Genomic DNA, 13108 nt, shown 5'->3' with positions numbered 1-13108 from the left:
TGGTTTTCGTCTTGGAACTCTGCCATGCAGGTAATTTTTGCCCAATCTCTTTCTTATGGTGGAGTCATGAACGCTGACCTTAATTGAGGCAAGTGAGGCCTGCAGTTCTTTGGATGTTGTTCTGGGGTCTTTTGTGACCTCTTGGATGAGTCGTCGCTGCGCTCTTGGGGTAATTTTGGTTGGCCGGCCACTCCTGGGAAGGTTCACCACTGTTCCATGTTTTCACCATTTGTGGATAATGACTCTCACTGTGGTTCGCTGGAGTCCCAAAGCTTTATAAATGGCTTTGTAACCTTTTCGAGACTGATAGATCTCTATTACTTTGTTTCTGAATTTCTTTGGATGCATGATGTCTAGCTATTGAGGATCTTTTGGTCTACCTCACTTCTTTTTCTTCTATAAATTTGACTGGCGGATCGCAACCAATTTGCCTAGGTGCATACCTATTGTACCGGAGTGCGCAGATTCAGGAATAACTAACTAACTAACAAACAAACAAAAGAATAAAACAATAACAAAACAAAACAATACACCAAACCAAATCAAAGCAACAAAACAAAAAACAAAATACTACTAATTAGCAGCCCAACTACTTAACAAACAAACCTAACCAGCCCTAAATCCTGCGTCCTAGCCCTGTATCTTTGGCAAATCGCAACAAAACCCTGTAACCCTCATGCCCCACCTGGTTCGCTGCCAGAACTCCCTCCAGACTCCACCTCCGACCCAGCTGACAAATTTTGGACTTCAAAAGTTTCCTTTCAGAGTTGTATTTCCGACACTTCATGATTACATGCTCCACATCCTCAGTCTCATTACAAAAATTACACTTATCTGTTCCCACTTTTGCCATTAACAACAGAGTTGCATTTAGACCTGTGTGTCTGAATCTTAGCCTTGATATGATTACCTCCTCTCTCCGACACTTCCCTTTGAAAAACTTAACATTTATGGATTTTTGTATATTGTGATAGTGCCTTCCTTTGCAGTTGTTGTCCCACTCCCTCTGCCATAATTCCCTCACTGCCTCTCTAATAACAGCTTTCGCTTCCCCTTTTCCAAACTGAATACTCAGTCTTTCCTCCTTTTTGAGTTTAAGGGCTTTCTTAGCGATCCTGTCCGCTCTCTCATTTCCCTCCACACCTATATGAGCAGGAACCCAGCAAAAATGCACACTAGTACCCAGCCTTTGGAGCCTATGCTGTTTAACGCTGCTGTAGTCTGAGCAGATAACCACTCTCTCCGGCCTGACCTCTTCCACCCATTGCAGCCCCAGGACTATAGCAGTAACTTCAGCCGTGAAGACAGACTGTCTGTCATTAATTATTTTACATATAGCCCTATTAAATTCAGTTATGAATACCCCTGCACCCACATGACCATTTCCATTGTCTTTCGACCCATCGGTGTATATTTGCGTATAACACGTGTTGTTTATGTATTCTTGTATCATTTTTTCCTCTGCTCTATGAGTGATAAGTCCACCTTGTTGGCTGGTAAAATCCACGGAGGAACATTTCCCCACATCACATTGGGACCATACTCATACTTATTTAATCCAAACTCATTGGCTAATGCATTGATGCTCCACCCAAACCCTTTCCCTTTATTGTGTGTGTATTCCAAACATTCCTGCAGCACATTGATTGCAGGAAGTTCCTCTTCCGAACCCTTTAGCTTCACCCAATATGCCAAAGCTAGTTTGGCCCATCTTCATTTTAATGGCAGTTCGTCAGCTTCCACCAGAAGTGCGATGTTTGGGGTTCTTCTCTCAAAGAGGAGAACTTTCCTCACATGAGGAGGCCTGCTCAGAAGATGTTAATTCTCTCTCTACCTACATGAGAACAAACATTCTAGTGATGAAGTTCAACAGATCAGATCCTCTCTCTCTCAGCTGTCCTTCATCTCCACCTCATTCAACCAGACTTCATGCTCTTGTTCAAGCCAACACATACTGGACTTTTCTCACCGAGTAAGAACAACTGAACTGGAAAATATCAAAAGCACTTATTGCTTTTGTTTAAAGTTAATAGATTGCTGGTCTTTAACATACATATTTAAGGTAAGGTTTAAACAAATCTTAAAAAATGTTTTTTTTACTTATTTTCATAGCCTTATTGTAACATGCATTCTTACCAGTTGCAGCTCAAAACCATATAATTTACAGTTTTTTAATAAAGTAATAACATTAATATTGAGTTAATTGAATTAAGTTCAGAATTGGTTCGGCCCTCCACAACAGTCCAAATTTCTCATGTGGCCCCTTGGGAAAATTAATTGCCCACCCCTGTGCTAACCCCTACATCCTACTCCCTATCCTTCACCTGCTAACCCCTGCTCCCTACCCTTCACCTGCAAACCCCTGCTCCCTACCCTTCACCTGCTAACCCCTGCTCCCAACCCTTCACTTGCTAGCCCCTGTTTCCTACCCTTCACTACATGACTCATTCTGTTGCAGCTTCTCCAGTTTTCTTTTGTACCAAAAATATTCTATTCATTTGTTTTGTTCGCTCCTTTGTCTTTCAATTTTTTGTTTTGTTTTGTTTGTCTCTGTCCTATATAAAGTGTCTTTCAGTATTCGAAAAACGCTTTATACAAAAAAAAAATATATATATATTATTTAGTCCAGTTTAACATGTTGCTTCCATTTAGGTGGAGGCGGAACATCCTGATTGATGTCTCTCTCTCTCTCTCTCTCTCTCTCTCTCAGGACCATCATGCATCTGAAGTCGTCTCAGTGCAGCAGCCTGTTTGTGAGGACCTGCAGTGGTAACCGTGGCAACATCAGCCGCCTCCCACTCGGCATCCTCTCCACCGACACACTGCTGAAGGCCCCGCACCCTCTCGAGGACGGCGCCGCCCCGCTGGACGTCTGGGCCGTCATCAAGCCGGGACACGTCCGGGAGAAGATCAACATCTTCGCTCCAGACGGCTCGGGCTGCTCCACCACGCCGGGGCTGGCCCGGGCCAAACGGCGCCACCGCTCGGGAAGCAACCGGAACCTCATGCAGGACGCCCGGCAACCGTCTCCACGGCGATCGGGTGGCAGGCAGCGTGACGGTGAGGCGGTGAAGGCGGTGAAGCTGCCGGACTCCAAACATCCGCTCGCCCTCCAGAGGAGCTCCGGGCACATCACGCTGACCAGAGCTCCGCCCCCTGACCTTAGGGGGGGAGGAGCCAGAAAGTGTCAGGGTGTCAGACATGGTGGCAAAGCTGGAGTCTGAGTGTCTGAAGAGGAGAACAGAGGGGGATCTGACGAGGAGCAACAGCCTGAGGAGGGCGGTGGGGCGCGTCCTGCTCGCCACCAGGGACCAGAGCCCCGCCCCCTGCCGGCTTTCATCACCATCATCACTGCCGTAGCTCAGAGTGTGGGCAGGGAGCCAACCAGTTACTCAGAACCTGCTCTGACCACGCCCCCCTCAGGTGAGGCCCAGGGGGCAGAGCCACTGAGCTCTGTTGCAGAGGCTCTGCCTGAGGAGGCGGAGCCTCTGCCAGGCTTGTTGTTTTTGTCTGGGTCCCGCCCCCTTCACCATAGAATGAACTTTGACACGGAGCACTCTCAGCCCTGCCCCCCTCCCGCCCGCTGTGACTCCAGCAGCCAATCGGAGAGGTGGAGGGCTGACAAGGAGGAGGAGTCTGCGGACGCGACTCTGTGCTGGCGTGCGTCGGCGCCGCAGCACTTCCTGTTGCTTCGCTGGCGCCTGCAGCGCCTACTGGAGCCGCGGCCGCTGCTCGCCGTGCTGCCGCCCCCCCCTGTCCTGCGGCTGCTGCCCATGCGCAGCTTCGCCGCGCTCAAGTGGAGCTGCCGCTACTTCCTGTTCGTCATCGAACACTACGGGGTGCGGCCCGCCGACTCGCTCTGGGTGTCTGACCCCAGCTACCGCGACGACCCCTGCAAGCAGTGCAAGCGGCGGCGACGTGTCCGCGTGCCGCTGGCACCACAAGCCGTTCTGTCACGCGCTACACGCGCCCTGCTGCAACGTGCGGCTCCACGACAACCGCAGTCTTGTTCAGGGTGACCTCTGCTATGTCCATGTGCATGGCCTCCAAATATTACTGTACAGTTTTGGAAAAAATTTAATTCAAAGTCTGCTTAAAATTTCATAATGATATTCACAATTTCACAATATTCAAACAGCCATAAAAACAGATCCATATACTTGTATATACAAATTCCACTGCAGTCTTGTTTAGGGTGACCTCTGCTATGCCCATGTGCATGGCCTCCAAATTTTACTGTGCAGTTTTTGAGAAAAGTGAATTCAAAGTCTGCCTAAATTTCATAAATTTTCAAAGGTTTTTATAGCTATTTGAATTTTGTGAAATTGAGCTGGCCCCCGTACCGTAACACCTTGAATAGAGGTGCATTTAGAATTGCAACTGAGGCTCACTCGGCGGATGTGGGCTCACTTGACCGCAGTGATGTACTGGAGGGGTCGTCACGATGACTGAGGGGGAGAGGGGTCTGACAACAGCAGGTCAGAGTTCTGCTCTTGGATAGTTGAACGTGTCGTATTTAAAGAAGAAAACGTTTGAAGGTGAACTTTTACCTGTTGCTCCTCTGTCTCTTCACATGACCTGGGGAGTAGGGGGGGGGTCTGATCGATTATCCTGAGTTCTTATTGGTCGAGAGGAACCGTGGCCTTGAGGCGCTGCAATATTACAGATTCAATGTCATGTGTTGCTTTAATAAAGAGTCACAACACGAGACAAGTCTTTGTTGCACAACTTTATTTTACAGTCCTCGCTTCACGATGACATCACGTTGACCTTGTGACCTCGGACAGCGCCTCCAGCAGCTGGAAGTAGTTGTACTTGATGTCGTACTCCATGTCGTACCAGAAGTTCACTGCAGCACAGAAAACAAACTGTTTGAGTCTTTAGTCCCGTTAACTTATAGCATGTGTGTGTCAGTGCAGCACAGAAAACAAACTGTTTGAGTCTTTAGTCCCGTTAACTTATAGCATGTGTGTGTGTATGCAGACTGTTCAGGTGCTCTAGCGCAGTGGTTTTCAACTGGTCTGGCTCCGGGACCCACCATCACCCATGAATGACAAGCCGCGACCCAAATTGAGGAACACTCTCAACTTCTCAAATGTATTTAATGAAAAGATGGTGCAGTTTGAACCTGAGATAGTACAGGATATGTATGCCAACACAAAAACTGGTGGCGATGCTAGAGAGGGAACTATTCCCTTTTACACTCAATTAGCTGCATTTTAATTAAAAAAAAAAAAAAGTGCATCTTCAGGACACGGGGTATTAAAACATGCATAACAATTCAGAATCTTCAGCCATGTTTAAACTGACTCAACGTTCATGCACAAACAAAAAAGACACTTTACTATGGACAAAGTCACTGTCCTGAGGAGCAAATTCAAAATAAATGAATAAATTAAAGCTGTGAGAGAAAGTTATCAAAAGCTTGAGGTTTCATGGAACGGTGTGGAAGTGGTGTGGCGACTATTTCATATAGTTCTTGATCATACAGAAAGCTGTTGTACGATAGTCATGGCTTGAAGACTTCTGCATGCCAATATGAACTCAGTCATAGCGCCACCTACTGGGAAACTATGGCAATTTGAACTAGAAATAGAAAAAAATGAACGAAGAAAATCAAAATGGTCGACTTCCGGTACGATTTAGAGCAGGGGTGGGCAATTAATTTTGGTTCGGCCCTCCACAACGGTCCACATGAGAAATTTGGACCGTTGTGGAGGGCCAAGCCAATAGGCTGAACTGAATTCAATCAACTCAATATTAATGTTATTACTTTATAAAAAAAACTGTAAATGATATGGTTTTGAGCTGCTATTGCTAAGAATACATGTTACAATAAGGCTATGAAAAAGTTTTTTAAGATACCTTTAAACCTTACCTTTAAATATGTATGTTAAAGACCAGCAATTGATTAACTTTATACATAACCAATACGTGCTATTGATGTTTTCCAGTTCAGTTGATCTTACTCAGTGAGAAAAGTCCAGTCTGTGTTGGGCTTGAACAAGTGTATTGAAGTCTGGTTGAATGAAGTGGAGATGTGAAGGACAGCTGACACGTATCAGAGAGAGAGGATCTGGATCTGTTGAACTTCATCAGATGTAGGTCAACCGTGGCACTGCTTAAATTAATATTTGTAGGGGGCGCTATCAAGCCAGTGCCATTTTGAAGCATTAAAATCATATCAGGTAACTACATCTTTGACTTAAAATGTGTGTATCCGTTCATGGCGAAGGATCGAACTTCGCCGATGCTCCGACTCGCCGCCATTCAACGGATCCTTAGAATCTTCAAATTGATGCATTATCAATGTCTTAAGTCTATTCCGACACATTTTGAGAGGGATCTGTATAATCTGTGAGGAGCACAGTATACAAGTAGAACACATGTAACTTCCTGTTGTCACTAGATGGCGCTATGAATAGGATTCAAAATTAGCATATGACTGTCTTCAGGGTCAGGAGGTCATGACATATGAGAAATATAGAGCAGATGACATCATGTACGGCCGAGTTAAAACAACTTCGGTGTCTCTTTACCGCTGCTCTGCGATATTTTTAAAATCCTTTGATAACTTTTCCCTGCAAAGGTCTCAACATCATATTGCCAGAATTTGAAATCAATCAGATTTAATCTCAAGGAGAAAAAAGCAAAAATTGTGCGATTCACTGCAGCGCCCCCTTGTGTTTGAATATTGTGAAAAAATGTGGGTACGTTAAGGCAGGGGTTCTTAACCTTTTTGACCTCGGGGCCCAACTTTTCAAGTACAAAGTGCCCGGGGCCCATTCAAATATTAACACTGTATTGGTTTATTAGCTAATTGATCTCACTCTTGGTTTGACTTATATTCAATAACTAAATCAAGTCTACCTACAGTTTTACAAGCAAAAACCTTGTCAAATAAATGACATGATGCAATGTGATCATCACAAAGACATTTATTGATCATGTGTATGTAAACCTGCACAGATAACAAGTCATGGAACAAATCAAGCTGATAGAATCACACATTTAAAGGCTCAAGGCATGCGTATTAACACAAAAATAGCTAATAATTCGATTGTTCTACAAAAACAAGGGAGGCTAAAAAAAAACGGAGAAAAAAAAAATTCTTTTGAGAAAGAATGTGCTAATAAAATAAATACACTGCACAATTATTCTGAACGTTTTTTTTAGGATTAATTGTATTATTTAACAACTACAATGCTCTCGGTTAATCAAACATTTTTAATAAACCTCAAACATGAATATTTAATACAGTAAAAGTGAGGTTTTTACTTTCTTCGGCAGCCTCACCGACCGGCTTGTTGCCAACAGACTGAAGCACATCTTGTTCTGTAGTTTCTGTTCTCAGCGAGCAGCGGGTGCTGCCGCGAGCCGCTACGCCTCAGAGTGCTCCAGAGTGAACATTAATCGTGCATGCGCAAAGCCGCTGCTGAGATACCTGTCAGCTGTCTTTCACATCTCCACCTCATTCAACCAGACTTCAGTGCACTTGTTCAAGCCAACACAGACTGGACTTTTCTCACTGAGTAAGAAAAACTGAACTGAACAAGATCAAAAGCACTTATTGCTTTTGTATAAAGTTAATAAATTGCTGGTCTTTAACATACATCATTAAGGTAAGCAACAAACTGAACATGACAAAAGGAGTGGCTTGTCCCTAACAGGGACCCTTACTACTGAACAGACTGTTTATGTTGTTTCCTAATAAAAGACAAATGTTTCTTCTTCAGCATGATATTAAGCTGTATTACATTAGAATAAAATAGTCGATAACATCTGAAAATAAATACAATATTTAATTGAATGACTAGTCATGTAGAAGCATTCAAAAAATAAAACACATCCTTTTTTTCTTCCTTAGCATATATTTTATACGGGTCTAATACACAGTTTAGCCAATCACTGATTAAAGAAATACATGAATGACATTCTTTAACTAGAAAATTTCACAAGAAATTTTGAAAGTGTGGCTAGTACTGCCGTAAGACGTCGCAATATATATACATTACCGGTAGTGAGATGTGTTATTGAGGTACATTATATATATATATATATATATATATATATATATGCCAACATTAGCTATGAGGGCTTGATGTAAATATGAATAGGACAGCACTTTGCTGCAACATATCACGTGATTACATATGAATACCAGCCCCTATTGTCCTTGATCTCTAAAGAATCAATAACTCCTTGACTTAAAAAAAAAAAATATATATTATTAATTTTTTGCATAAATATGATCAAAAGTCAAGAGTCTGAGTGCACGCGACCGTATTACCACATGCACGCGCGCACACGTATGTGTGGATTGGAGATGCAACATATCACATGATTACATGTGTTCCTCCTGCATGTGTGTGTGTGTGCCTGCGTGTCACTGGTTGCCATGGTGACTGCCTTGATTGGCTAACTTAAAACAGGTGTGACACTGTCACAGAGCGGGAGACTGGACTGTGGATTTAATGAAAAAACAACCTTTCAAACTATTGTATTTGACAGACAACCGTGAATCCCATCACGAAAATAACGAAATCATGAGAAGCACAAGACTTCTGAGAACGTTTCCATCTACTTAAATATTTGTAAGGATTTCTAAATGATAGCGTTAATTCAGTTTGTAAAGTGCTCACATTTCCGTCATGAGAGAAAATTGTGGTCCGATTTAACATGGAGGTTGATGGAGCAGTTGGCCGGTCTTCATGTCGCTTTCAGGCTTGCTGACTAAACAGTATAAATTTGTTGGATTCCACGACGCACGTGTACCACCGGCACAATATTTCCAACGTTTATATATGTAAATTATGCCTCAAAAGTCAATATTGTGGAGTGAATGGCAAAATACAAATACAAAAAGGTTGTTTAGCACACAGCTACTCGTGCTCTAGCGATGACGTCACAGCTCTAACCTGCCCCATACACACCCATTGTAAACTCTGAAATGGTTCCCACATTTTCCTAAACTTGAACAATAATTACATGAAAACTGTGCTAGCTATCAAAAAATGCTCAATTGGGCAAATAAACTCCAGACTTTTGTCAACGTTTTAAACTTTAAATCATTTCTCTACGATAAATTATGGCGAGTCACTGTGGGCACAAAGATGTATCTTTTTTTGTTCTCTTCAGTCCGAAACCCCAGTCAAGTGAATGGGACAATTTCTCGCAGTTTTTCGCACTTTTCGGGAAAATGGCTGGTCGAATCTCTTAGAAAAGTCATAGCACACGATTCCCGATCAGGCTGCACGTTTTGATGTATTTTTTACGCATGTGCTGGCAATGCTGTGGGAGGAGATACGCGCCAAAGTTTTTGTGGGACTATGATTATTAGTTGGAATGCTTCAGCAGTCCAACTATTGTTATCGTCTTCTTTAATCAACTTATTCTTCTATTTCTTCCGTACGTATTTTGGACCTCATCTCCTCCTTCATATATACAGCTACAGAAACCGTTCAAATATTCAAATATTCAGCTACTTAAGGAGACGATGGCAATGACCTCTTCATATTTCTGACTTTTCAAATCTTTGAATTATTAAGCTTTTTATGAAAATTAAAATTAATGGGAGCGGATGGGGAAAATCTTCAAATCCTCTTCAACTTCAAACGCTGACAGGTTCTGCATACGTTCAGCTAAAGACATCATTTAAACTTTTAAAATGTTGACAAAACCTTCAGCTATTATTCTATAATTTCAGATTTCTGATATCTTTTATAGTTTTTAAACTGTCAGTGTTTTCATTTCATCCTTTTTCCCCACCATTTCTGCCTTTAACATGGGTGTGTATTGCACCGCTTAGAGTGCGTGATGTCACAGCTTGAGTGTAGTTCCCCTGGAGGATTAGCTAGATTTTATTTTTGCTTTTTGCCATCTCCTCCCCAATACTAAGTTTTTGGGCATAATTTATACATCAAAACGTAGGAAATCTTGTCTTACTTTGTAAACTTGGGTCGATTTGAATCCAACAGATTCAGACGTGTTAAAATCAGACGATATGTGAGAGGTGGCCTCCTTCTTCTTCCATCCCCTCCCATGTTAAATCTTCCTCAAAAATGTCTCTCTCCCACGACCGTACCTGATTTAGAAATTGCGACTAGAGACACATCGTGTAGCCTAGAGACCCACAAACAACATCGACGCGTTCGCAAGAGTCTTATCTCTCAGAAAATATTATTATTGTGGCATCTTGCCTTTGAAGTTCTTGAGCTATGAAGTTTTTTTTGAAAAAAAATAAATGCACTGGAGTCTATAGAGATCATACAACTCAGTCTCTCAGTCATGTCACAGGTGTTTTCAGTTTGAACTAATCACTGCTTCACACTCATTGTTGTTTTAACGTCATTGCGGGGACACACACACACACAGAGAGCAGGCTGTTGCAGGCTGTTGCTGGAGAGTGAATTTGATCACTAGCATGAAGTTTGCTATGCTCACTGACTGTGTGTCTATGTCCGCGTGTGTACGTGCGCGCGCGAACGGCGCGTGTGAGCGCGCGAACGGCGCGTGTGAACGGTCGCGCGCGTGCACGTGGTAATACGGTCGCGCGCACTGTCGCGTGTGTGTGTATGTGTGTGTGTGAACGCGAGAGTCAGTGAAGCTGATGCTCCCACGTCTATTTAAACTCCAGAAAAATATCAAGGATATCAGTGCGATCGTCTCCTCCTCTCCTCTCTGGTGAATGTACTATAATGGTGATTTGAGCATGTTTTTGCCTCGAAATATGGGGTTTAACAGATGGTTTTGTACACAATCTGCACACACATTGGAGTGTGTGACTTGGAGATATTCATGCAGATATTCAGTCAAAGGCATTGTAAAGCCTCCTGTCTGTCTGTCTGTCTGTCTGTCTTCCCTTTCAAAATAAAAGCCCCATGAATTAACTATCATAACATGAAGCTCAAATGAGGATTTTTGTATTAAATACTTAATGCGCAGACTAATACTTTGACTAATGCTGCTAATATTTGGACTATTACTACTACTGCCACTCATGCTACTAATACTACTACTGCTATAACTATTACTAATTACTACTACAGCTATTAATGACTACTACTGCTACTGCTATTACTATGAATACTACTACTCCTACTCATACTACTGTTACTTCAACTACTACTTCTACTCATACTACCGTTATTTCAACTACTACTTCTACTGTTACTTCAACTACTACTACTTCTCATACTACTGTTATTTCAACTACTACTTCTACTCCTACTACTACTGTTACTTCAACTACTTCTACTACTACTGTTACTTCAACTACTACTACTCATACTACCGTTATTTCAACTACTACTGTAATTTCAAATACTACTACTACTTCTACTCATACTACTGTTATTTATACTATTACTACTACAACTACTACTTCTGCGACTACAACTACTGCTTTCACTCATGCTACTGTTATTTCTACTACTACAACTACTACTTTTAATTTATCTCTTGGATTATTTAGATGTTGCAGTTTTGCTTCCAACTGTTCCATTTTAACATTAAGGATGTTCAGCAGTTCAGTTCAACGCTTTTGGGCTTCAACACTTTTCAGGAGGTAGTTTATCTTTTCAGCTATTTTAAGCTATATTCAGCTATTTTCAGCTATTTTCAGCTAAATTCAGCTGTATTCAGCTATGTTCAGCTATATTTAGCTATTTTCAGCTATATTTTCAAATATTTAAGCCTTAAGCTTCAGCTTTTTGCATTCCAACGCATTTTCAGCAGGAAATGCAATTTCTAGTTATTATTAGGGCCCGAGCACTGACGTAGTCAGAGTCGAGGACCTATTGAAATGCTAAGTATTATTATTAGGGCCCAAGTACTGACGTAGTCAGATCGAGGACCTATTGAAATGCTAAGTATTATTATTCCCGACCTATGCGCAGGGAAAAGAGGTGCTTGGGATAAACCTACATTCTTCAAACTTTGCACACCCATCAGACTCGGCGAACCCCTTTAGGCAGAAAGGCTACGCTTTTTGCCAACTATGGCCGATTGACTTGAAATTTTACACACATGTCCGGGTGGGACTGCTCTACAAAAAACTCATCCGTGAAATTAAAATGCGCCTAATTAGATTTTCCGCCATTTTGAATTTTGTAAAAAACACATTTTTGCCCATTCCTCCTAAACGCTGGGTCCGTTTCTTACGAAATTTTCTGTGGATCATCATTGGCTCAATGTGATCAAATGATATCTCCCACTTTGTTGATATCTCATTGCGTTCAGAAGTTATTAACCAATTAACCTCTTAGGGGCGTGGCTCAATATGTCAATACACATAACTTCCTAATTACTTGGCCTATCTTCACAAACTTTGTAGCATATGTCAACATCGTGTCCCTTAACGTACCCAAATTGTTTCAGAATATTCAAACACTAGAGGGCACTGCAGTGAACCGCTCAATGTTGGCCTTTTCCTTGTTTTCAGGCGTTGTATTCTGACGAACTCCTCCTACAGATTAGACACGATTGATTTCACATTCGGGCAATATGATGTTGAGACCTTTGCAGGGAAAAGTTATCAAAGGATTTTCAAAATATCGAACTATGTGAGCGCAGAGCAGCGGCAAAGAGACACCATTTTCCATGAAAATGAAAGTTGCTTTAACTCGGTCGTACATAATGTAACCTGCTCCGTATTTCTCAAATGTCATGACCTCTTGACCCTGAAGACATCCATATGATCAATTTTCATCCTAGTCATAGCGCCACCTAGAGGCAACAGGAAGTTACATGTTTTCTACTTGTACACCGTGCTCCTCACAGATTATTCAGATCCCTCTCAAAATACGTCGGAAGAGACTTAAGACATTGGTAATGCATCACCTTGAAGATTGTAAGGATCCGTTGAACGGCGTAGCGTCGGTCCATCGCAGAAGTTCGATCCTTCGCCATGACCGAATAAACCGATGTAACTCGACTCCACATGATAAGATCCTTTCCAGGTTTCACATGTTTGATCAGCCTCCAGGCCTGAAGACATGTGAAGTCTAATTTTTAATTAGAGTCATAGCGCCACCTAATGGCAACATGAAGTAAATATTTCTATACTTTGGCTTGCTTCTCTTAGTCGGTCAATCAGATCAACTTCCAA

General features: G+C 42.2%; 2 protein-coding genes across 5 annotated transcripts in view; one reads left to right on the top strand and one right to left on the bottom strand.

The window, feature by feature from the left end:
• Positions 1-2717: 2717 nt before the first annotated feature.
• Positions 2718-4452, top strand: fbxo34 (F-box protein 34; the record flags this gene model as incomplete). The annotated part of the gene is given in 5 exon segments (XM_079225715.1): positions 2718-3166; positions 3168-3328; positions 3424-3910; positions 3912-4015; positions 4421-4452. Coding segments are annotated over 5 exon segments (1233 nt in total).
• Positions 4453-4715: 263 nt separating this feature from the next.
• jmjd7 (jumonji domain containing 7) overlaps positions 4716-13108 on the bottom strand; it is an 18760-nt gene continuing 10367 nt past the window's right edge. For 2 of the 4 annotated variants that reach the window (XM_079227299.1, XM_079227300.1), the window contains exon 9: positions 4716-4849. In XM_079227299.1, the coding sequence (XP_079083425.1) occupies positions 4761-4849 (89 nt within the window). In that variant the 3' untranslated portion in view covers positions 4716-4760. The remainder of the gene's footprint in view (positions 4850-13108) is intronic. The other 2 variants (XM_079227302.1, XM_079227301.1) reach the window with 2 other exon arrangements.

Source organism: Taurulus bubalis (genome assembly GCF_910589615.1).
Source record: "Taurulus bubalis genome assembly, chromosome: 1".
Taxonomy (NCBI): domain Eukaryota; kingdom Metazoa; phylum Chordata; class Actinopteri; order Perciformes; family Cottidae; genus Taurulus; species Taurulus bubalis.
The sequence above is the reverse complement of the archived record's forward strand: the minus strand, read 5'-3'. Positions and strand labels throughout refer to the sequence as shown.